This window comes from Rhinoraja longicauda, chromosome 20, assembly GCF_053455715.1.
Source record: "Rhinoraja longicauda isolate Sanriku21f chromosome 20, sRhiLon1.1, whole genome shotgun sequence".
Taxonomy (NCBI): Eukaryota; Metazoa; Chordata; class Chondrichthyes; order Rajiformes; family Arhynchobatidae; genus Rhinoraja; species Rhinoraja longicauda.
The window spans coordinates 33,303,316-33,329,383 of record NC_135972.1 but is presented as its reverse complement, the minus strand read 5'-3'; the positions used below and the strand labels follow the sequence as shown (position 1 = coordinate 33,329,383).

At 39.8% G+C, this 26,068-nt stretch overlaps 1 protein-coding gene across 1 annotated transcript in view; it reads left to right on the top strand.

Moving 5' to 3' along the window:
- ptprq (protein tyrosine phosphatase receptor type Q) overlaps nucleotides 1-26,068 on the top strand; it is a 151,571-nt gene that overhangs the window by 116,948 nt on the left and 8,555 nt on the right. The window contains exons 44-53 of the mRNA XM_078416669.1: nucleotides 821-894; nucleotides 3,703-3,802; nucleotides 4,215-4,343; nucleotides 6,487-6,531; nucleotides 14,091-14,117; nucleotides 14,690-14,771; nucleotides 18,548-18,638; nucleotides 22,379-22,455; nucleotides 24,169-24,303; nucleotides 25,845-25,970. Of these exons, the coding sequence (XP_078272795.1) occupies nucleotides 821-894; nucleotides 3,703-3,802; nucleotides 4,215-4,343; nucleotides 6,487-6,531; nucleotides 14,091-14,117; nucleotides 14,690-14,771; nucleotides 18,548-18,638; nucleotides 22,379-22,455; nucleotides 24,169-24,303; nucleotides 25,845-25,970 (886 nt within the window). The remainder of the gene's footprint in view (nucleotides 1-820; nucleotides 895-3,702; nucleotides 3,803-4,214; nucleotides 4,344-6,486; nucleotides 6,532-14,090; nucleotides 14,118-14,689; nucleotides 14,772-18,547; nucleotides 18,639-22,378; nucleotides 22,456-24,168; nucleotides 24,304-25,844; nucleotides 25,971-26,068) is intronic.

Here is a 26,068-nt window from a genome sequence, read left to right as displayed (position 1 = left end):
CTGAAATATAGCGCCTTTGGCCGCTCGGTTTGTGTGGCATGGCCTGCGAAAGCAGGTAGCTGCTTGGGCCCGTTCCTGCATTCCCTGCCAGACCGCTAAAGTTCAACGCCATGTCCAGCCCCCAGTACAAGAGTTTGCGGTCCCAGCGGTCCGTTTTTTCCATATTCATGTGGATTTAGTCGGACCTTTACCTTCCTCCCGGGGCTACACCCATCTGCTCACGGTGGTAGATCAGTTCACCCGGTGGCCAGAGGCTTTCCCATTGTCAGATACCTCCGCTGCCTCTTGTGCCAGGGCCCTGGCCCTCCATTGGGTGGCCCGTTTCGTGGTTCCGTCTGTTATTACCACCGACAGGGGGCCACAGTTCACCTCTACCCTCTGGGCCACGCTAGCAGAGCTTTACGGCTCCCGGTTGCAACACACCACGGCGAACCACCCTCAGGCTAATGGGCTCGTGGAGAGGTTCCACCGACAACTCAAGGCGGCCCTCAGTGCGAGGCTGGAGGGCCCGGACTGGGTAGACCAACTTCCCTGGGTCCTTTTGGGCATCCAAACCGCTCCTAAGCAGGATCTCGGTGCTTCGTCCGCGGAACTAGTATATGGCTCGCCACTTCGAGTACCCGGAGATCGCAATAAACTTCTTCAACAAAGAACGAGCCTCCAGACTCGCCATAACTTACTGATAGACACTACTGAATCTGTGAGAGTATCTTAGGCATCCATATTTTTACCGATGTATGAGAAGATAAATAATATATTGTTATTTTACACTCGTTTGTAACAAATATAATAATTGTAATAAATTTGTCATTTTTCTTAGATTCAAATTTCGAGCAACAAACCTTCAAAATCAGTTTACTGATTCTGATTTCTCTGATCCAATCAAAACCTTAGGTAATTTATACAAAATTATATTCTCATTCCTCTCAATAACACTAAATTGTCATGTATATTTAAATTCCTCCCTTGTGATGATGCAAATATGTTGTATCAACACCTGGAGATGTTGAAGGATGTTAATCTCAAATTTAGTTGACTGAACAAAAATTATAGTGCATGTACGTTGCGCTAAAGTGATCGAGGATCTACACCTGTTCCATCCATCTACATTCAAGTAACATTCAATTTAAAGTAACTCTTGCTTTCCCGCTCTCTTCATCCCCCTCCCCCTTCCCGATTCTCCGATGAGTCTCACTGTCTCCGACTACATTTTATCTCTGGTAGACACACAATGCTGGAGTGATTCAGCGGGTCAGGCAGCTTCTCGGGAGAGAAAGAATGGGTGATGTTTCGGGTCGAGACCCTTCCTCTACATTTTATCTCTGTTGTTACCTTCTCCCAGAGATGCTGCCTGTCCCGCTGAGTTACTCCAGCATTTTGTGTCTACCCATCTACATCCCTGCTCATGCTGATTTCTGATTACATATCCCAGGTCTTTTGCCCTGGCTTTGGGAATATCAAATATCAGATTCACATCAATTGATGTCTCTGCATCATTCATGTGTGGATGCATCACACATATTAAAGTGGACAATTCTGGGTTGCATTTTACACCATATTTGTCATAAATATCAACTTTTACAAATGATTTTGGACCCCAATGCAGCGCCCGGTAGAAGAAGTATAGAAAGCATGCTTCATTGATTGGGGTCATCAGAACCAAGCATCAAAATATGGTGTCTGCCATTGATTTCTAATATAAGAAAATGTTTCACTCAGTGGTAGTGAATTTTTGAAACTTCTCACCCAAGAAAGGTGTGGATGTGTTGTGCAGATTCAAAGCAGAGATCAATATGGTTTTGAAAAATTGAGAGAATCAAGGGTTTATGGAGTTAGAAATTGAAAATGGCACTAAGGCAAAATTCCACCACTATCTTATTGAGGGTGAGGGTGGGTTCAGCATCTGCTTTTATTTTATGCATTCTAATTATCACGTTGTGCCAAAAAAATGTGCGAGAACTTTTAATTACTGCCCCGTCATGTCATTTAATGCCAGTGTATTTTACCATTTTCAGAATCGCTCCTAGGTCTCAATAATTTGTAAATCTCCCCAATGTTTGATCCTTATCAATACCACGGAAATGTGGACCTATAATAAGGAGGTTGCAGCTTGAAAATGTGCTATGGAGAAGATTCAATTTCTAGCCAAGCAGTCGTGAAAACTACTGTTGAGGTCAATTTATGATACAGATAATAATATTGGTTGAACTTTCCACATTGGCCAGGGAGATATGTGAATTGTTTGTATTCTATAAATCTATTGATATCTAACGTCCACTATTTTGTTTCTGAGATCAATGTTGCAAATTATAAGCTAATGTGAAAATGGTAAAATTAAGATTCAATGCCAGGAATTAAAAATCCCATTCTTCATCAGAGATTTTAAATTGAATGGAAATGCATTGGTTCTGTTGGTCCATATCAATCTAAGTTATATTCTGGGTTCTGAGAAGCAACGTCATGCAGCACTCTAAAGGAAGCTCTTCAAATATAATTTATATCTTGGAGAAGTCATAAATGTTCCATTAGTTATTATAAAACATGTTTACAGGTTAGCATAATCCTCCAGAGTAAAACTGCCGAATATCATTGTTCTATTTATTTAGCTTGGAAAGATATTACAGAATTAATTCTGTAGTATATGCAGTACTAATTCTCTTTCACTGTGAATTTTAATATTAGTAGCTATTAATTATGCCCATTGAATGTTGTACTATTGTGTTAACCAATCAGTTATTAATAATTATTAATTTTATCCACTGGAAAGCTCTCTTGTGTCACAGGTACCAGGATAAGAATGGGTTAAATTGTTTATACAGGGCCACTGATGTGACTGTGTTTAATGAACCTGAATAAACAAAGCATTGTTGCTTCATGTAGTTCAAAGCAACTAATGATGCTGAAACAAGAATCCTATGTTTTCCCAATTACGCATCAAATTATTTTCTGCAGTTCTTCCCTGCGTTTGTTCCTTGATTTGGGTCTTTAAGGGCTGTAATGTTTTTTTTTAAATGGACAGCTGATTTGAACAGCTAACTCACATTATGTACCTTCATGCTGTAGAAGGGTACACTGTCCTTGAGTCTTTCACCAGTGTTTGCTCGAGGATTACTTTTCTCTTTTTAAATTATAGTTTACACTTCAAAGATAGGATTTCTGATCAAACCTAATGCATTCTTTACTAATTCTTAAATACAGAAATCCAGTATACTTGTATCTACAGTGTACTTTAAGCAAATATTGACATCTTTGAAAGTAAATAATTTATAGCTCGCCTGCTGGGTGGAATCCTGGGATGGGCACTCAAAGACCTTAAGTTAACTCCTCTTCCTTGAACCTGTGCTGATAGCCTCCATCCATCTGTGTCAAAAAACGGGGAAAGTATATTACGATCTGAAGAGAAACCAGTGGGTACTAATTTCTCGAGTGACCTTATTTTTAGGGCAGCATGTACATTTCTAATGTGGGCTGTTGTTCATCTGCTCCAGGAACATGCCTGGAAAATGCTTTTGCAGTTTATTGCCCTTTAAAAAACAAATTTTTTTCATTTTGGTGGCAAACCATATTTGGTCTCTACATATCTGTAACAGAGGATTAAAGTAGCTGTACTATTGTTATTCCGTCCAATTTCAGTATGAATGTTTGTGGTTCAAAAAACATGTTGTGTTCTTTCCTAACGTGCTTATGTTCTTGATATTACAGCTGAAGGTTTGTCAGGAAGAAATATTGAAATAATCCTTGCAGTGACTTTGTGTGTGCTTTCTGTCATTCTCCTTGTGATTGTTGGCTATGTGATTGCAAGGTAGGAAGGACGATTCTTACAGTTGCTAAAACTTAAACTTAATAATGTTAACTTACCCACCAACTATTCTGATGATTGCAATGTTAGGTTAATTAAAATGCTTTTATTTAAATTTATTTAGGAGTGATAATATTAAACCGGTCACCAAATCCCACTGTAATTTGATTAATTTCTCGACACCATTGAAGCTTGAAAATCATTTAGCTGTCAATTCTGCTACAAATTTCTTTTAAGCAAGGAAATGTCCTTGATATTTTACATTGTTTTGTCAGAATTTAAATTGTATCCAGAATACAAATTTCTTTACAGTTTGCATCTCCATGAAGAGAAATTTAAATTTTAGTGTATTAAACGATTTCCTGTTTCTATGTTCTCGCACTGAATATTGCGGGTGTTGGTAATCCTTATGCAGAATAAAACAAAGGCAGAAGGAAGGAGGAACATACTCTCCAAGGGATGCTGAAATTATTGACACTAAATTCAAACTGGACCAGATGATTGCAGTAACGGACCTGGAACTGAAGGAGGAGAAGCTGACACGGTGAGCTTCAGATATCCAAGTCACCCTAGGGTCCTAACCCTACTCTGACTTGTACTTGTTTGCAAGTGTTTGCAGTGCTGCTTTTTGCTGAGATCACTCGGCTCTCTTTCAAAAGACTAAATCTCGTCTTTCAGACACTTCACACTAAAACAGATAAAAGCAACTTTCTTGGGCATGAAAAAGTGCAGCAAAATATTGCTTCTGCCTAAAAATGGAATATCACTATATTTTAATTGAACAAATGCATAGCAGCTACTTGAAAGATTAATTTATCATGATGTTTTATAATTCATTTTAATTCTTGAATTGATCTTAGCCTTAATCGGTGGATGAAATAAATTTATTGAAGCTCAGTCTGTGGATAAGAACGTCTTGGCAAATGTGAATGTTATACAGAGTGTACTTCAGTGCTTAGCAACCTATCTAATCAGCTATCTGCCTACTCTCCTGCCATAAAATAACTTGTTTCCTTAAAGTTTCCTTGATTTTCTTCATAAATTCTCTTAAATCTTCCAGGAAGTATTCAAATAAATGAAATAAAAATAAAATTCAACTTCATATAATTTGTGAAGTTTAAGAAATTATTCAGATTGGATTTTTTAATTTCCAACTGATCAAAATTAGAGCAAAACAATGATCAATTAGAAATATAGTTAGATAGTGCAACATTCAAACCATATTGGGGTTCTTGGTAAAAAAAGATAATCCATGTTTAGACTAAATGGCAACCATTAAATATGTTGGCCTAAGCTTTTAACCACTGCTTCCAAAACTTATTAACTTTGTTTTGAAAGACCAAGACCCAGTTGGGGTGGAAATGTGCTCCAAGATAAATACCCTGTTTCTGCACTTGTTCGCAAATACCTAGTGCCCAGACAGCAGCACATGTGAATGAAATGCAGTTCAGAGAAAAAAAATCCCCCTTTGTTTTAAATGCTTACATTTTCTTAGTGATTTTGTTTTACACATGGAACACCTGATTAAGCCCAACAGGTCTACGAGCCTCCTCATGGGCTGAAAACAACATTTTAATTTCGTTGACATCTGCACCCATAAAGAGCATGACTTCAAGCCCTTTGGAGATTAGGGCTCAGAATTAGAAATTCAAGTAATCTTTTCAACCACATGCAGGCATTTGCCATTGTTAAAATACTGTCTCCATTTTTATGATCTCCCCAATATAGTCTGGTATTTCTTCTGCTTTAAAATGCACCCGGCCACAATTAGTCAGCTAGTGTAATTGATTCATCTCCACCATTGATTGAACTCGCTTGCTGCATTGGATCCCCATCAATGATGTCCTTTAGAGATTTTCCACATCCTTAAGAAGGGTCTCGACCCGAAACGTCACCCATTCCTTCTCTCCTGAGATGCTGCCTGACCCGCTGAGTTACTCCAGCATTTTGTGTCTACCTTCAATTTGAACCAGTATCTGCAGTTATTTTCCTACACAGTATGCAAGTTAAGGAGCTTATCTCACTTAGGTGGGTCAGATCCTCTGTGCATAAGTGCACTTTATGGATCATAGACAAACTAACCACGTATGCAGGTGCTATTCATATTCTTGTTCACAGAAGTTGGAAATATAAGATTTAAAATGCATGTTTTATTCGCATTGAATAAGCAGATGTAATGTAGACGTGTTTTGAATTAATGGAATTATGCACTGCAGAGTTCTACAATTTAGTACAGAATAATGCAGGAAAATAGTTGAAACAGAAATAAAATAAGTGAAAATAAGTACCTAGACTTTCCCGAGAGAAATAGAATCCTGTTAGCCACAACTTTCAATAGTTTAAACTTAAAAGACTATCTTCCATTTCCTTTAAATGCTTACATGAGTATTTGCATCTCATTATATTCCACTAAATCAGTTATTGCAGAATCAGTATGAGAGTGACCTTGTTTTGCAGCATGTGGTATATCTGGTGTGGTAAAGTGTCCATGTGTGGGTGCTGTGTTAAAGATTTGCTTGTGTGGAAGCAGCATTTAATTGGTTGGCTTGCTGACAACAGTACATGTTTGTTACCAGCAAACGCTCTAGCTTAAAATCAAAAGGTGAGAGCATGCTTGGCATATTGACTTTCAGGTTCAACGTTCTGGTTACATCCAAACTAACATTCTGATGGCTCCTTTCTTCCAGTTATTCCTCGTTATTCTTTAGACGCAAGGAAATTTATGTGATCCAGTAAGTGAAGTATTCAGTCTCTCAAAGTGTTGTTATCCTGACATAGTATGGTTCGTCAATGTGGACAGGAACTGTGGAGTTAACATAATACACTACTGAACCTAAGCAGTTGAAGATACTTTATTCATCTGAAAACTTAAAAGCTACCAATACGGCTTGTTTGGCTGGAATTTCTTAATAAAGAGAGAAAGTGGGGAGGATAATCAGGTAGAGTGTAAAGCAGGTGTACAGTCAACTACCACCTGTTTTGTGCCCCTGCCGATGTTGAATTTTACCATGTGCATCTTTGGCACTGGTCCCTACAAGGATGTGGAAAATCTCTACAGGACAAAAAGGAAAGTGGAAATTTGTGCTGGAAGCCCCTTTTCCATACTGAAGGATAATGTCATAATTTTCTTGTCATATCTTTCACTTGTTAAGCGTCGACATAAGCATAAAGTTCAACAACATAAGCAATAAGGCTTGCAACACAAACGATTCTTAAAAATAGCCTTTGGAGTGAGTAATGTAAAGAATTAGAGCAGGCTTGAGGCATTAGCCTGTCACCTTGAGTTGGCTGGGACAGGATTAAATACTTCATTGCTGCAATGCCTTTTGTCTAAGTGTATAGGAAGGAAATGCAGATGCTGGTTTACACCGAAGATACATACAACATGTTGGAGTAATTCAGCGGGTCAGGCAGCATCTCTTTTCTCCAGAGACGCTATCTGAGCTGCTGAGTTACTCCAGCATTGTGTGTCTTCCTTTTGTCTAAGATTCAGGATCACAATTCATTCCTTCAGCAGTTCTTGCGTTTTTGTCTTTCAACGGTGACCTTAACTCTCCAACATCTTTCAATACAGTAGCAAGATCTTGAGCTGTAACATTGAACCACTAACGTATATATATTAAATACTGTAATTTCACCTGCCGCCAGTCTTTATGTATATGAGTCAACATCTTGGACAATGGACACAGTAGATGAGGTTGCAGGAAGTGCAAATGAACCTCTGCATAACCTGAAAGGACTGTCGCGTTCCCTGGCCAGAGTCGAGGGAGGAGGTATAGGGACCGGTGTTGCATCTTCTGCTGTTGCAGGGGTAGGTACCTGGGGAGGGGGTGGTTTGGATGGGAAGGGATGAGTTAACCAGGGAATTGCGGACGGAACATCTTCCCATCTCCACCCCTTTCCGCCTTCCGTAGAGACCATTTTCTCCGCAACTCCCTGTATCTACTGTATCATCTACTGTATCTGTTGTCCAAGATGTGGACTCTTATACATCGGCAAGACCAAACGTAGACTGTGCGATCGTTTTGCTGAACACCTTTGCTCAGTCCGCCTGAACGTACCTGATCTCCCGGTAGCTAAACACTTTAATTCTCCTTCCCATTTCCATACAGACCTTTCTGTCCTAGGTCTCCTCCATTGTCAGAGTAAAGTTAAACGCAAATTGGAGGAACAGCATCTCATATTTCGCTTGGTACTTGGTACATATTACTGCCCAGTGATATGAATATTGATTTTTCTAACTTCAGGGTACTCCTGGCATTCCCTCTCTATCTCTCCCCCATCCAAGTTGCACTAGCTTCTCATTTTCATCTAACAAACAGCTAACAATGGCCTGTTTCCTTTATCACCGTTAACTTTTTGCATATCTTTCATTCATTGTTCTTTCTCTCTCTACATCATCGCCTATATCTCTTATTTCCCTTATCCCTAACCAGTCTGAAGAAGGGTCTCGACCCGAAACGTCATCCGGTCCTTCTCTCCGGAGATGCTGCCTGCCCTGCTGAGTTACTCCAGCTTTTTGTGTCTATCTTCAGTATAAGTTCAGTACCTTTATGAACTAAAAGTAAACAATTTCTAGGGCAAAAACTTTTTCAAACTAGGGAATTTGAATGTAGTGGGCAGTTCCGGTGGAGACAGTATGGGGTGGATATGCTGGCATTAGTGAGAGTGCAGTGGAGGCTCACCATAAAGTGGAGGCCTTAAATTGTGTGGAGAGATTGGATCGGCTGAGTTTGTTCTCCCTGGAACAAAGGAGGCTGAGGAATGACCTGATAGAATTATATAAGATTGTGGGATATAGAGCCAGGGTAGATAGTCAAAATCCTTTTTTCCAGAGTTGGGGTATCAAAGACAAGTGGGCAGAGGTTAAGGTGTTGGGAGGGAGTTTTAAAGGGAATCTGAGGGGTAAGGTTTTACATAGTGAGTGGTTGACTTCTGGAATGTGTTGCCTGAAGAGGTGGTGGAATCAGACACAATTACCACATTTAAGAGGTGTGTAGACAAATACTCAAATAGTCCAGGCATAAAAGGATAAAATCCTAATGCAGGCAAATAGGATTAGTGTAGATGGGCAACGAGATTGGCACGGATGTCGTAGGCTGACGGGGCCAATTCTCTGGCGTGTGATTCTATGACTATAAATTGCTGTTCTGCACAGGATTTGAATAAGGTAAACAGAAGATAAATAACTAAGTTCAGTTTCATTAAGCGTAAGATTTTTTTGACAAAAAAAATAATTCTGGTAAGTGTGTGTGAACTAAAATCATAAGTATGATTTCTTTGATTTAATTGTTAGTGTTTTATCCAAATGCCTGAGTAATTATTAATCAGAGTTTTACATAGAAAATAGAAACATAGAAAATAGGTGCAGGAGGAGGCCATTTGGCCCTTTGAGCCAGCACCACCATTCATTGTGATCATGCCTGATCATCCACAATCAATAACCCGTGCCTGCCTTCTCCCCATATCCCTTGATTCCACTAGCCCCTAGACCTCTATCTAACTCTCTCTTAAATCCATCCAGTGATTTGGCCTCCACTGCCCTCTGTGGCAGAGAATTCCACAAATTCACAACTCTCTGGGTGAAAAAGTTCCTTCTCACCTCAGTTTTCAATGGCCTCCCTTTTATTCTAAGACTGTGGCCCCTGGTTCTGGACTCGCCCAACATTGGGAACATTTTTCCTGCATCTAGCTTGTCCAGTCCTTTTATAATTTGATATGTCTCTGCAAGATCCCCTCTCATCCTTCTAAACTCCAGTGAACACAAGCCTAGTCTTTTCAATCTTTCCTCGTATGACAGTCCCGCCATCCCAGGGATCAATCTCGTGAACCTACGTTGCACTGCCTCAATTACAAGGATGACCTTCCTCAAATTAGGAGATCAAAACTTTGCACAATACTCCAGATGTGGTCTTACCAGGGCCCTATCCAACAGCAGAAGAACCTCTTTACTCCTACCCTATACAACTGCAGAAGAACCTCTTTACTCCTATGTAAAGGAGAACCTCAAATCTTTACAACCTTTTGATGACTATGATTGAGGGGTTCATAATGCTGGGGTCTTTTATTTCTAATACCGATATCCATGGATGCTAACACATTGAATTTACATTGTAATTTATCTGTGTTACTGTACTAAATTTCAGAATTTCCTATTGCTGCCGATAAAACACATTTTGGTGGATATGCTATTCTTTTTCAACAAACCCTTGAACGACACATGAGTGTTGTAGTTATGGAAAACAGGGATAATGTTTATGGCCATAACAAATTTAATAAAAGTCATTATGCGTCCAGCTGTGCGACTCAACTATAAAGTTGCTTGAAGTAAAATTAATACTCTAAATGTGAAATGCATATTTAGAATTTTTTAAAAAAAATATACCATGAGAACATCTGTGAAAATGGACAATAAAGTAATTTATATTGGCTTTAAAGGGTATAACATACAGGAATTCTCAAGTAAAGAATGTGTCTAAAATTCTATAGTAATTGAAGTTAGTGTTCCAGTTACAAGAAAACAATGCAATGTATTTTTCTTTGTAAGAGCAGAAAGCTTAGACGCATTGAGCATTCATATTTTGGCTCGAATATTCCCGGGTTTGCATTTTCAATGGTATCATTTGCCGTTAACTCTGCAGGAGCTTTTCCTTGTAACAATGGGAGACCAACTCATTTGTTAGGGCAAGTTGGTGCAAGTACTACGAAGGTTGTATCTCTTCTATCCCATTAACAATGCTTATCACAGGCTTAGAATCCATCCACTTGCAGAATGTTTTCTAGGAAAATCCACTCAAATCCAACCGTTATCTATTTGGTGTAGGAAAGAACTGCAGATGCTGGTTTAAACCGAAGGTAGACCCAAAATGCTGGAGTATTCTTCAGACTGAAGAAGGGTCTCGGCCTGAAACATCAGCATTCCTTCTCTCCAGAGATGCTGCCTGTCCCGCTGAGTTACTCTAGCATTTTGTGTCTACCCATTATCTATTTGGTCCACTTGAGCTAGAGGGACAACTTTAAGAAGGTGGTTGGGAAAATTTGGGAGGCCTTTAGCAAACTCTAGAGTTTCCAATAACATTCTGGAGACTAATGTACCTCTTCATAAATTCCTGTAGATCTATCCATGGATCTACCCATTGCCTAGTATGTACTTTATAAGAGCAGGCAAAATTTGATCACTGAGATTTAAAGAGAAGACATTAGAGAAAAAAACAAATAAGCAGCTTTATGGGATCTATGCTGTTATCTGTAGATTGCGCTGGAATCTGGTGAAGGTCACAGTGGAAGGCCAGCAGAGCACTAAAACATTTTGGATTTGTTATTCAGGAACACAGATGCAATTGTTAATGTGAATGTCCATTTTGGGGTTTTTCACGGTGTTCTAGCCAAGATGCGCATTGGAACATAATTCCACAAGTTGAGTCTTCATTTTGCCTTAATTTCTAGGTATAGGCCTGACTGAGTTTCATATTTTTTGACAGAAGTTTGAAGCTTGAGTCAGTCTTAAAGTGCAATTATTCTGGCTCAATCATTACTGTGATGGAAGGATGACTTCCCACTTCCCTAACCTATTGCTTAATCAAGATGACCAGATGGAGCACAATCAACCGCCTGGGCCTGGGACCCTCACTGGCCTGTGGTACTCCACCAGTTAGGTTACGAGAGCTGCAGCTAGGGTTCCACATTCATTCACAGACACATATTTGAATCCCACCAAGGCGGGTTTGTTTTGGTTTGTTGTTATTGTCATGTGTACCAAGATACAGCGAAAATCTTTATGTTGTGTACAATTCAGTCAATTCATGCAACACAACATGTGTATAGTCAAGTCATACACATGCACAACAGATAGTGCAAAGGAAAAACCCCAAAAGATTGCAGAATATAGTGTTGTAGCTGTGGAGGAAGTGCAGATAAAGAAAAGTACAAGAGCCACAATGAGGTAGATTGGAAGATCGGGACTACACTCTTAGCTAATGAGAAGTCCATTCAGTAGTTTAATAACAGCTTGGAAGAACCCGTTCCTGAATTGGATGGTTCATGCTTACAAGCTCTTGTATCTTTTGTCTAATGAGGAGAGGGGAGAAAAGAGAAAAGAGGGGAGGAAAGAGAAAAGAGAATAACCGGGGTGTAAGAGTGCTTCAAGTATGTCCCACATTATCTCCCCCCTCACCCTTTCACCCCCCCCCCTTTCCCCTGCCTCCCCCCTCCTAGACATCCTACCAGCTCCACTGGTCACATCCGTGTATCCCTTTTGTTATCACACCTTCCCCAGCCTACAATGGGCCATTATGGGTTGCACCCTTCCTGAAGTCATCTGTTGCCAGCCCTGATTGTTCTAGCCTTTTCGCACCTCCAGTTTATTTCCACCCCCTCCCCCCCCCCCCCCACCCACTCCTACTTCAGTCTGAAGAAGGGTTCCGACCCAAAACATCACCTATTCTTTTTCTCCAGAGATGCTGCCTGACCCACTGACTTACTCCAGCATTTTGTGTCCAGCTAGGGCTTAATTATGTTGGCTGCTTTCCCGAGGCAGCGGAACGTGTTGATGGAATTGATAGGGGTGGAAGAGTGGTTTGAATGACACACCAGGCTGCATCCACAACTCTCTACAATTTCTTGCAGTCTTAGGCAGAGCAGTTGCCAAACCACGGTGTGATACATTCTGATGTGATGCTTTCTATGGCGCACCTGTAGATATTGGCATGATTAATTGGTGATTTGCTGAATTTCCGTAGTCTTCTGAGGAAGTAAAGACGTCGGTGTGCCTTCTTGGCCATAATGTCGATATGATTGGTCCGGGACAAATTGTTAGTGATATTTACACTTGGGAACTTGAAGCTCACGACCATCTCCACTTCAGCACAATTGATGCTAACTGGGGTCTGTACACCACCCTGATTACTGTGGTCAATAACTAGCTGCTTCATCGCTGACATTGAGGGAGAGGTTGTTGTCTTGACACTATATTACTAAGTTCTCCCTCGCCTTCCCTGTGCTCTGTCTTGTTGTTCAAGACGTGATCCGAATTGCTGGTGTCATCTGCAAACTTGTGGATGGAGTTAGAGCAAAAAGGCATAGGCAACATACTGAGAGACTGAGAACACATCTTGCAAGGTACCAATGTTGAGAATTATGATGGAGGATGCTTTGTTGCCTGTTCTTACTGATTGCATTCTATGAGTTAGGAGGTCGAGGATCCATTTGCAAAGGTGGTGCTAATTCCTATTTCCAGGAGTTTGGTTGGAATTATGGTGCTGAAGGCAATGATATCGCCTGGCGTAGGTGTGGTTGTTCCAGCAACGAGTGCAGGGCCAGGGAGATGCATCTGCATTGGACCTGGCAGCTGGACAATTTAAATTCAAGATCTTAAATTAACCTGGAATTAAAGCTCCCAGTAAAAGTAACCCTGAAACATCCATAGTGTTATGAAGACACACCTGATTCACCAATGTCGTTCAGGAAATAAAATTTGATATCTACCTTGATCTAGCCTGTACATGACTCCAGACCGGATGTGTTTGATTTTTAACCTCCTCCTCTGTGCGGGCAATGGGAGACAAACAGTAGATGTCGGCATTTCCAATGATGTCTGGATCCCACAAATGAATAAATAAGAAATCAAAGGTATTTATTCACAAAATGCTGGAGTAACTCAGCAGGTCAGGCAGCATCTCAGGAGAGAAGGAATGGGTGACGTTTTGGGTCAAGACCCTTCTTCAGACAAATAAGAAATGTTCAGCTACTTACTGGGTAACTTTGCTTAATTGACAAATCCATTTCAATGCAAATTACCATGATTTAATTCAACATATGAACATCGCAGGAAGAAAATAATAACATTTATACGGGATTCACTGATGTGCATTTATCTACAGATTAAATGATTAATGTGAACGATAAACTGCAATTCAGACCACAGAGCAAACAATATGCCACATCTTAAGTAATGCAAACATGTGAATTATTAATTAATATAAATTAGACAAAGTCACATATTATAAACTCAGTGATAGAAAATGAATGTTAGACATTTATAATCAAGTAAAAATCTGCATCCTACTTGTAAAACTTAATATTCAAAATATGCTCTGGATATATCTCACACAGAATTTATATATATATAAAAGGTTTTAGAAATGAATAAATAAACTGAAAAGGAGGATATAATCTGTCTTCTATTTTCGTGATGCACATTTATTGTATATACGGCAGAATTTCCGTTTATATCCTAAATAGTTAAAACAAACATAAACTACTTATAACACTTCACAAAATCTTTGCATTGCAGATTGCTCAGTTATAGGAAATCTCTCAAGTAAGTAGTTCCAATTTTGTCTTTTTGTTTGTAGTCTGATAAAATCTGATCTGTGATTTCTTTTCCATTTTCTGTCAGATTAAAAGCCAGACTTCCAAACAGAGTATAAATCATAAAAGCATGACCAATTGCATGGTAATTGGAGAAGGGCTTTTTCTTTCCCTCTGGAGTGAACTCCTACGTCTGTGTTTCAGCTTTGGAAGCAAAGCTGGCTTTTTTTTTAATCCTTTCGAGCACAAGAAACATGTCACCATTAGAATCATGATATTTTGATTACATACATTTCCTCCAAATTACAGGAAAGAATTTAAGCTGTTAGAAATTATCTGCAAATAAATATAAACCATTTCATTGTATCAATAAATTTCTTTCCAAACAGGTCAACTATTATTTGAAAATGCTTTATCAGAACAATGTAAGGCTTATTTAGAATGTATAAGAACTTCTTCGAGTTTAAGCTGCAATAAGATGAATTTCTTATTTCTGATCAGCAGAATAACCCACACAGAGGTGGCGAATCCTAACAAAACTGATCTAAATTTGTCCTTTTTGTTTCTTCGATCTGCACCCAGGCCCATTAACAAGAAATCATTCCTGCAGCATGTGGAAGACCTGTGTATTAACAACAACCTGAAATTTCAGGAAGAATTTGCGGTATGTCTCCAACAGTTGTCACAACACACCAAGAATTTAGCAGCTTTGCATGTCACAATTCATGTCTAGTTTAGTGCATTTTAGACCGATAAGAACACTGGCCTTGATAATCAATACCTAGTTACCAGGTCTGTTGTTTATTTAGTAATATTACACTGATTTAGACTCTTCACTATATGTGGCAATCTGATCGGAATCATTTACCAACCATGTCAGTGTGGGCTTATCTCTTGCAGACCACCCCATAATGACATTTTTCTTGTTGAGGTGTCATTGTGAGTATTCATGAGGCAAAGGTTTGATTTAGTTTTTAAAATGTTCTGCTCTTCTGCAAAGCATCAAGATAATTTCAGCACCTCAGGCAGCTATTCAATGCAGCCCGTGTTTGTAATTTAGTTTTAGAGATACAGTGCGGAAACTGGCCCTTTGGCCCACCAAGTCCGCACCGACTAGCGATCCCTGCACATTAACACAATCCTACACACACGAGGGACAATTTACATTTGGACCAAGCCAATTAACCTACATACTGTACCTGTACATCTTTGGAGTGTGGGAGGAAACCGAAGAGCTCGGAGAAAATCCACTCAGGTCACGGAGAGAACGTGCAAACTCCGTACAAACAGCATCCGTAGTCAGGATCGAACACGGGTCTCCGGTGCTGCAAGCGCTGTAAGGCAGCAAGTCTACCACTGATCCACCGTGCCACCTTAGCTTGAAATTATACAATGTTTGAACTGCAAGTCCTGCAACAGTAAACAAATTTGGCCATGGAGAAATTCAGGCCTCTTCAAGACTTAAGAAGGGATAATGAAGCCAAGGAACAGATAAAAGGAATTAAATAGAAGAAATTTACTTTTTTTAAAATACGACAGGTAATTTTTGTTTTGTGTTGTTTGGAAAAAGGAGTGGGTAAATAAGCATTCCTGCATTCATATTTAAGATTGTATGTTATTTTCTTTTTCGAGGATGTTTCCAGGGCCGCCTCCATTGGAAGCTCCACAAAAAGCATCTTAGTTGGGGTGACTCCTCTGTTTGTTCAGGGTGCAGATTCAGACCCTTTGGGTTTGAGCTGCATAAAGCTTTCTTGTCCGACTGTAACACATGTAGAAAGCTTTGAGCCAAGACATCTTTGAACTTGCTGCTGCCCTCAGTTCTTTTCCCATGAAGATCAGAGTACATGCTGAAGGGGTGCCCAGTAGCAGAGGGACAAATGGAAAACAGTGCAAGAGGTTGCACTTTCATAGGACAAGTACAAATTTCAGCTCCTCATCCTCTTCTCTCACTGTGGTGACACTGGATGTGCAGTGAAGCATTCGGGGAATGCCATTCACCATGGCATTAGACATGGTGCTAACAGCTGCAGGGTTTCATTGTGACCTCTCACTAGAAGACATTCTTGCAATTCGAGACAGCCAGATGGAAAGGCAAGCCGTCACATTTACCTGTCCCACTAAGCAAGCACCTTGAAGAGAAATTAAGAAAATGTGCAAAGTATATTCTCACCAGGAGGAAGCATCAGGACTAGCAGATAGACACAAAATGCCGGAGTAACTCAGAGGGACAGGCAGCATCTCTGGAGAGAAGGAATGGGTAGCGTTTCGGGTCGAGACCCTTCTTCAGACTGAAGAAGGGTCTCGACCCGAAACGCCACCCATTCCTTCTCTCCAGAGATGCTGCCTGTCCCGCTGAGTTACTCCAGCATTTTGTGTCTATCTTCGGTTTAAACCAGCATCTGCAGTTCTTTCCTACACATCAGGACAAGCAGTATTGGACTCTGTCTGTGTAGACTTTTAGATTTGGTTTAAATCGTAGGACCTTTGTCCAGGGAAATAGTCCTTTGAATCCATGACCTCTGGTTCATTTTCCTTCTCTTAAGTTCCATAGGCTGTAAAAGTGTATTCTTGCCAACTCCTACCTGTTTCTTCATCAATCATGCCTGTTGGGGAAAGAGGCCTATATTGATGCGAGCTCTGCCTTATAAACTCTTTACTTGAATCACGTTAGATGTCTTATTCCACCTGTACTCCCACCCCCACACCCCTCCCCTCCCAGAGTTTCCCCCCCCCCAATGCTGACGGTGGGACAGGGTGGCCCTCTGCAACGATTGAATAGTCCTGTGAAATGCAGTGCCCTCCAAACGGCATGTAGACCCCAGACAACATAGTACTGAGGCCGTGTGTATGACTATCCTGCCACCCTTTGTCAGCTTGCCGCTGCAAAAGGCTTCTGCATTGGTTTTAAATGTTTTACAGAGATTTGACAAAGATTAAATTCACAAACACCTCAAAACATTAATAAGTAGTTAAATACAAGCTAAAACAAAGTAAAATATTTTAAACACTTACCCACATTTACCTTTTTTTCCACTGGACTGGTGACCCTATTTAAATGAGGTCACCAGCTATCCCTGGCAGAAAGATGAGGAGTTGTATGTGAAGAGTATTTGACTCCTGACCTCAGCACGTCAGTGCTCTGTTTCAGGGCTCAATGTTAAGACGAGCAACAGCAGGAGGTGAGGTGCACTGGAATCTGAATTCCAGCTCATCTCGGACTTCCATTTTTGGTGAGCACATGAAGTCAGGCAGTTTGATTCAGCTCATGAAAATGGAAAGCATCCACCGCATACCAAACATGTACCAATTAATTTTAATGGGTTTGTTTCATTTCTTAAAAATAAATTTTGAAGTGTAAACTGATATATTTATGTGCATACATCTTTCATTTCACAAAAATAATGGCACTCCAGTCTCGAAAATGGCTGACAACTCCATTGGCAGCTTTATATGTCCAGTGCATTGTTCGTAATTAATTACAGATAAAATACATATTTAATTTGAATGAATCTTTTGTCTTGCTTAATCTTTGGATTCAACTGTGTTGAGTTAGAACTTGATGGACAATGTTATGTACGACCATAATCAGAGAAGTGTTTTACCCTGATCCCTTGTGATCTCTGTATTACCAGGTATTACCAAAAACTTTTTTGATATTAGAGGCAGTCCCACTCAGTTCACCTCTCCAATTCATCTTGTAAATGCGTGGATGAGGCTGTAGGTTTAGTTTAGTTTAGTTTAGAGATACAGCGCGGAAACAGGCCCCTCAGTCCACCGAGTCTGCGCCGACCAGCTATCCCTGCACATTAACACTATCCTAAACACACTCGGGACAATTTACACATACACCAAGCCAATTAACCTATTGTACATACCTGTACATCTTTGGAGTGTGGGAGGAAATCGAAGATCTCGGAGAAACCCCTCGCGGTCACAGGGAGAACGCACAAACTCCGTACATACAGCACCCATAGTCGGGATCGAACCCGGGTCTCTGGTGCTGCAAGCGCTGTAAGGCAGCAACTCTACCGCTGCACCACCGTGCCGCCCTGTATTTTGGTCCTCATAATGATTAGGTTGTGGATATGTTTTCCTTAATTGTAATGTTGCTAATTCCTTCTGTACTTTACTGATGATGAAGAAATCACGCCCCACATTCCTGTCTCGTCCACTTACTCTTCCACCTTATGGCCTTCAAGCTCTTTACCTTGGTTTTCACAATACTCTCTGATGGCTAAAACAAAAATGCCAAACAGGATATGTTTTTAAAATAGTAAAATATATTACAAGGCTTACATTTCAAAACAGAACACCCATTCAGGAAATTAATTGTACCAGATTTAGTGAATGTTCAAGAAGCATGAGCAAGCTCAAAGGGTCAGATGCCTTAATGTTGCTCTTATTTCTTATAAATCTTTTTTTAAACTTTCTGCTCTACAGGAACTCCCCAAGTTAGGCCAAGAACTCACATCATCTGATGCTGATTTGCCTTGGAACCGAACCAAGAATCGCTTTGCAAATATAAAACCATGTAAGTTCTATCGAATTATATGGTTTGAGGATGTTGTAGAACTATTAACATATATTTTCAAGCAAATGTTTAGAGTTTAATTTTGAACTGACCGAACAAAAACTATAATGTGTTTGTCTTAAATGACACCCTTATAAAATGAACTCGCAATAATTTTCATCCAATTGCACTATAGATCAATAAAGCTTCAAGCTAAATTACATCGTAATGCTCTTTTGGATAAATCATTTATGCTAAGAACATGGGTCAGTGTTCAGAAAAATATTTAGAAGTTTCACTGGACTAAATTCTTGCGTAACTTTTGCTTAGTTGGAGTTCAAACTAGAATAACGTAACTGTCACAGCAAGTCAAGCAGAGTTATGCCAAAAATCAGTTCCATCTCCACTTTCACATGCTGTTTTCCAAATCAAATGTTTCCACATCTGGAAGTGCTCAGGAATTAGCTTGCAGTTATTTTATCTATTCTCTCTGTTTTTGCAAGTTGTTTTTAATTTCTTTCATACACACAGACCACACACTATTCCCCAGTTACAAGGTCGAGTGGGAAACTTACGTATACTTTTTGCCAATGCTGCTGTTAAAATAACCACTAGGAGGTGCACAGGAGCCATACGGAATAATTCATTCTCTGGTTTTACACCTCCCATTGTGCAGCACCTTATTTTTACTCATTAGTAACCTGTAATTATACAATCTCATCAATAACTCAAACAGGATATCACCTTTTACATAGACAGTGCATCAATATTTTTTGTTTAATAAATAAACAGTTGGGAAAGGGTGGCACAGTGGCGTAGTGGTAGACCTCCTGCCTTATAGCGCCAGAGACCCGGGTTCGATCCTGACTACGGGTGCTGTCTGTACAGAGTTTGTACGTTCTCCCGTGACCTGCATGGGTTTTCCCTAAGATCTTCGGTTTCCTCCCACATTCCAAAGACGTACAGGTTTGTAGGTTAATTGGTTTGATATAAATGTAAAATTGTCCCTAGCGTGTATAGGATGGTGTTAATGTGCGGGAATCACTGGTTGGTGTGGACTCAGCGGGCCGAAGGGCCTGTTTCCGTGCTGAATCTCTAAAAGAATATATATGCCTGGAAACTGAAGCCATTTGTCCCCATTTTTCATACTCATAAAAATCATTTTACACAAGATTTGAATTTTTTTCTGCTGAAGTCCTGTCCATTGGGAAATTGGACCACGCTGTTCCAGGTATGATTCACTCAAGTGGCTGCCATTTCCCAATCACTATTGTACTATTGCACTATTGTATTCCCATGTACAAATGAGTTCACCAGCATGTATGGGGGTCATCGCTTCTTTCTCACCCAGAAACTGGATCAAAAGGTTTTGACTAACCTTTTTTGTTCTTCACATGGTAAAGGGAGCAGTAAGCGACTTGGCAGGTTGTGAACCTTACTTCAAACAAGGGTCCATCCTGGGTATCGGCCCCTGTATGTTACTTCATACTTGCTAGCCTTTTCACCACAAGCGACGCTGACTCCGATGACAGTATTTGTGCGCCTCGCCATTAGAGGCGCCTATGATCCACTTCCTCAGAGTGACTGGGAGCCACATGTCACACTAGGAAAGGTTATGCCACCCTATAGTGTGGAAATCTCCATGAAAGAACTCTGCGTCTCCCATTTTCTACCACTACCATGCCACAGTTTTCTACACACCACTTTCAACCATATAATACAGTAACTGCAATGAACAGTGAGCTTTAACAGAGATGGCCGGTTCCCACTGGACAGCATGCAAATTATGTGCTATCTTTAAATATGCAGGTCACATTCTACTAAATGAAAGAGCACCATGGCAATGATCTTTTTAAAGTGAGAGTGTACTAATATTTATAATGATCCCCATTTTAGCCTTAGAGCTATGCACATACAGTATAAATATACATATTAGCACAAGATGAAATCCAGTTTCTCGGCAATAGTTGTGACATGATGCATAGCAACTTGGCTATTCTGATTTTAGATCTGTGTTGGAGATTAGATTTGGTCTCATCATTCAAGATTGGAAAGGAACGAAGTTAGCACATTTGCTATCTGGGTCTGTTTGGTAAACAGGATCAGATAAATGACTCTGTTACAGTCAATCATGCTCCACACCTCAGGTTATTTCAAATAAATCTTGATGATAGTAGTTAATTTCTGATCTTAATAATAACAATTGTTCTGTGCTTGATACACGTAAACAATTTTAAACGCTGCAATATTTACTGTAACAACAAATGTAACCTAAGGAAAATCAACCGTTTTTCCCAAACATTTTCCCAAACAATGTGAAGTGCAACAAAATGGTGTATGATTTGTACATTTTTACTGAATTGAAAGATAAATGCATTGTAGGATTTGGGCAATAAGGGAAAAAATATGTTAAACTGAATTTGATTTAAGAAGGAATAGAGATCGTAATAGAAATTGCTTGAAATGCTCAAAAGGCAAGGTAGCATCTGTGGGGAGAAATAAGATTAACATTTCAGGTTGGTGACTTTTATCAAAAAAGGAACAAAAATAAGACTAAGCCAAACATCCCCTTGAACCTAATTCACCATCCAACAAGACTATACCTGATGCCATACCTCCTTCACGTTCCTGCCAGCATGTACCTGTAGATCTGTCATTTCCCTTGGTGTCCAAGAACCTACCAATCTTATTAACATCAAAGCCATCTGTGGTAAAGAATTTCAGATTTGCAACATCCCAAGTAGAAACAGTTCTCATCTATGTCCAAAATGGAGGAGTCCTTGCTATATGACTCTCTGCTCCCTCCCCCCCCCCCCCCCCCCCTCCCCACCACCCAAATTCTAGATTCTCCAGCAAGAGAAAGCAGCCTATGTGCATCTATCCAAGGTATCACAAAATGCTGGAGTAACTCAGCAGGTCAGGCAGCATCTAGGAGAGAGGGAATGGGTGACGTTTCGGGTCGAGACCCTTCTTCAGACTGTGTGCATCTATCCTGTCAATATGCCAAGAATAATTATTTCTTATCCCCCTTATTCTTATAAATCTTGCGTGTGTTGCTCAACCTTGCATTGTTGTTAATGCATCAATTGTGTTTTAGATAATTACATTTTATTTTGATGTTAAAGCGTCAGGAATCAATATTTTCCGATTTTGATTTCTCCTGATCTGTTGCGGTAAGATATGCTTAGCACTGTAAAATCTAACTTTAATGTCTCTTACATAAACAGCTACCTACAGGTGCATGAAATTTTATACTTAATAGCTTTTAAGATTTGTAATCCAATCCAACTGTTCATCCAAATTTAACATTCTTTAGTAATGCCCACCCCAATTGAAAAATAAGATATGCAGAATCTGATTGCTTGCATTCTAGCGCTCCTTAGAAGAATAACAAAGTGTTTAAGGGGTGATTGTGAGTGTGCTGCTGTAGATCAAAGATGGCAATGGTGTTTGTCATGGACTATGAACTAAGACTAAGATCTTATCAGAGTGGAGACTGGATCTGTGTCTCCATCATCATCGCTACTTCAGTTTTAACTTAATAAAGAAGAAATGCCCTTATTGTTTTAGGCATTAACTGTGTGCAGGATAGAAAGCGGAGTGTTCCTTGCCTAATGTAACTTTGTTTTGCAAAATAAACCATTTGAAACAGGTGTTTAGAGTTGGCATGCTCCACGTGTTAAGACCGGCAGTATGATTTGGGAAAGATTATTTGCAAAACTGTGCAAAATAAATAATTTTATTATTTGACTTTTCTGTAGACAATAACAACCGGGTGAAACTCATGCTTGAGGCTGGAGTCCCAGGGTCAGATTTCATCAATGCTAGCTACGTGTCGGTAAGTACAATTCTACTTGTATTGCTACAGTCTGATGATCAACCAAGGCACATTCTTTTGGGAATTGATGTCCACAGAAAAACATGCTCAAAAATACACAACATGTTTTTGTGGGATTCCTATTCTTTCTCATTAGGTACATGTACATGGGTTTCCTATCTCAGAACATGTCCAAGGGCCTGCCTTTTGATAAGATTCTTGATTTGAGATATAGATTCTTGATTTGAGATTATAGATTCTTGATTTGAGATATAGATTCTTGATTTGAGATATAGATTCTTGATTTGAGATATAGATTCTTGATTTGAGATATAGATTCTTGATTTGAGATATAGGTTCTTGATTTGAGATATAGATTCTTGATTTGAGATATAAATTCTTGATTTGAGATATAGGTTAGCTTCACTATCTGAATGTCATGCGTTTCACTTCTTTGTCTAAGCAATTTAATTGATCGATTAACCTGTTTCACTCTCATTATTTAATTAATTACATATTTTACTCGGGTGTTAGTTATCCATCAAATATTCTCTTGCTTCCAGGTATCATTTTCTCAGTATTCGTACCGCTTAAAAATGATTAGAAATTCTCTCTCTGCATAGTATCCCCCTAATCAAATGTCCATCAGTGTAACTTTGTGCAGAGGGATGTCCACATCAATTAATTCTACCTTCATTTTTCACTGAATGTCTCTCAATATCTGTTCTCCAGGTGCGATGATAAAAGTCACTTTATAATCATAGGAATGATAGCAACATTGCAGTGACGTTTAATTCTACGACTTTCATATCCGAGAGACATACTACAGACCAATAATTCGGTGTAGTGATCCTGTATTTATGCTGCTGCTATAACAAAATGTCAAGTTAACGTTATTGTCATATGCAAACGTTCGGAGAGACACAGGTATAAAAAAAATCTTGCTTGCAGCAATATCGCAGGCATAGAGTCTCAGATAACACATAAAAGCCTAACTTACACATACAATTTCTAAAATAAAGAAGACTGGGCAAAAAAACAATAGTGCAAAACACAATTTGAAAAAAACATGTCCATGGTAATATATGGACCATAGTGTTGAAGCAGGATTTGGTTAGCAACATCCTCTTTCATGTCTACTTTGAAGAAGTTCTCCTCTTGTCTTCGATGAGAATTTAGCAACATTCTCTTTTGTGTCTACCTTAGGTTTGTGTAAGTTGGTTGAAGACCCTGGTAATTGTAGAAAAGTAGCTATCCTGAACTTGGTGGTGTGTGACCTCAGGCTCCTGTACCTTTTGCCTGATGGTAGCAGTGAGAAGAGGGTATAGCCTAGATGGTGCGATCCTTGATTATAGATGCTGCCCTCTTGAGACAGTGCCTCATGTGGATGCTTTTGTTGGTGGGGCGGGCTGTAATGGACCATGCTGAGTCCACACTCTCTGCATCTACTTATACATTGGAATTGCCATGTCAGGCCATAATGCAACCAGTCACGATACTTCCTATGGTACATCCATGGAAATTTGTTTGAGTATTTGGAGACATGATGAATCTCTTTAACCTCGATGAAGGCGCTAACGCTAACGTGCCTTCTTCGTGATTACATCTATGTACTACGTCGGCCCTGGAATTTAATGCAAAGGGATGTCAGGTTTATAATACATAAAACATTTTTAAAAGAGTCATTATATTGTTAATGTATTTAATTTAATTATTTTATTACTATTTTTGTAGGGTTACCTCTGTCCAAATGAATTCATTGCAACTCAAGGTCCTTTACCAGGAACAGTGGCAGACTTTTGGAGAATGATTTGGGAGACAAGATCCCAAACTATTGTTATGTTGACACACTGTTTTGAGAAAGGCAGAGTAAGTCACTTTTGGAACATGACTTCCTGTGTTGTGCACCGTGTAAACACTCTTCATCGAGGCAGATTGGTAAACCTGATTGACAAGATTTACCTTTGGCCAACCATTCCCAAGCAATTCATCAATTAACTATACTAATCCCATTTCTCAGTGGTTGCTCCACAGGCAAGCCCTACATGTATCATTGTTTCATTGCTATTGAGGGCGTGCAGCGTAGGTTTACTAGGTTAATTCCCGGAATGGCGGGACTGTCATATGTTGAAAGACTGGAGCGACTAGGCTTGTATACACTGGAATTTAGAAGGATGAGAGGAGATCTTATCGAAACGTATAAGATTATTAAGGGGTTGGACATGTTAGAGGCAGGAAACATGTTCCCAATGTTGGGGGGGGGGGGGTCCAGAACAAGGGGCCACAGTTTAAGAATAAGGGGTAGGCCATTTAGAACTGAGATGAGGAAAAACTTTTTCAGTCAGAGAGTTGTGAATCTGTGGAATTCTCTGCCTCAGAAGGCAGTGGAGGCCAATTCTTTGAATGCATTCAAGAGAGAGCTAGATAGAGCTCTTAAGGATAGCGGAGTCAGGAGGTATGGGGAGAAGGCAGGAACGGGGTACTGATTGAGAATGATCAGCCATGATCACATTGAATGGCGGTGCTGGCTCGAAGGGCCGATTGGCCTCCTCCTGCACCTATTGTCTATTGTCATGGAAATATACATCAGTTATGTGCTAAATTAATAGTATCCTTTGGTGTAATATGTCAGTGGTGAACAAATGATGATCGCACAGACAATTTATCTCAACAATTATGCCAAGACTGCACTTACACATGCCCTCTGCTACAGCCACACCACAGATTGCTGTATCATTTCCGGGGCTCAGGCAAACAGATGTAACAGTGTGGTTGCATCGCAGGTGCATCATTGGTTTGCTGGAAACTAGCACCTTCTTTTCTAACGAGGTGAATATCTTGTCTCCTTCCAACCTCCTAAAAGCCATTCCTGAGCCTTCTTTCTGACAAGATCAATATTTTTTAAATGTTTTAAAAGCCCCCCATCTCTTCAGACTGTGCTCCTCGCTGCCCACCCCAACTGCTGGTTGCAGATATTTATCACAGGATGGACAATTCTGTCCATTTTGTCTTGGTTAACCCAAAACTGTTGTCTTGACTAATTGTAATTCTCATTTCTTAATGCTGCTCTTGTTATGTTGATTCATTCCAAACATATTTAAAATCTGATGAATGTTTCTGGCACCAGCATCGTGGCAAACTGTATGTTTAATGCCCTGTTGTCCTTCTGGTGGAAACAAATATTTTCTCAACTATCTTTTGATTCTCCTACCAATGAGCACACATCACTGTCTCCCACTGACTGACAACAGTTACAAGGAGACTTAAGACATTTTGAGTAATTTAATGGCCAATCATATGCCAAATGGTTCAGATAAACAGATCGCTTTGTACACAATATTACATGATGGTAACTGCACATGCTGGAAATTTCACGACAATATGTTTTGACATTTTTTATTTTTGTTCAGATAAGGTGTCACCAATATTGGCCTGAGGACAACAAGCCAGTAACTGTATTTGGAGATATTGTGATCACTAAACTAGCAGAAAACATTCAATCAGATTGGACCATCCGAGAACTGAAAATTGAAAAGGTACTCGACTGATTTTTGATACGGAAGCAGATAAATGTTTTAGTTAGTTGATTTTTTGATTATAAAATAACATTATAAACCATTATAAAAGTGGACTC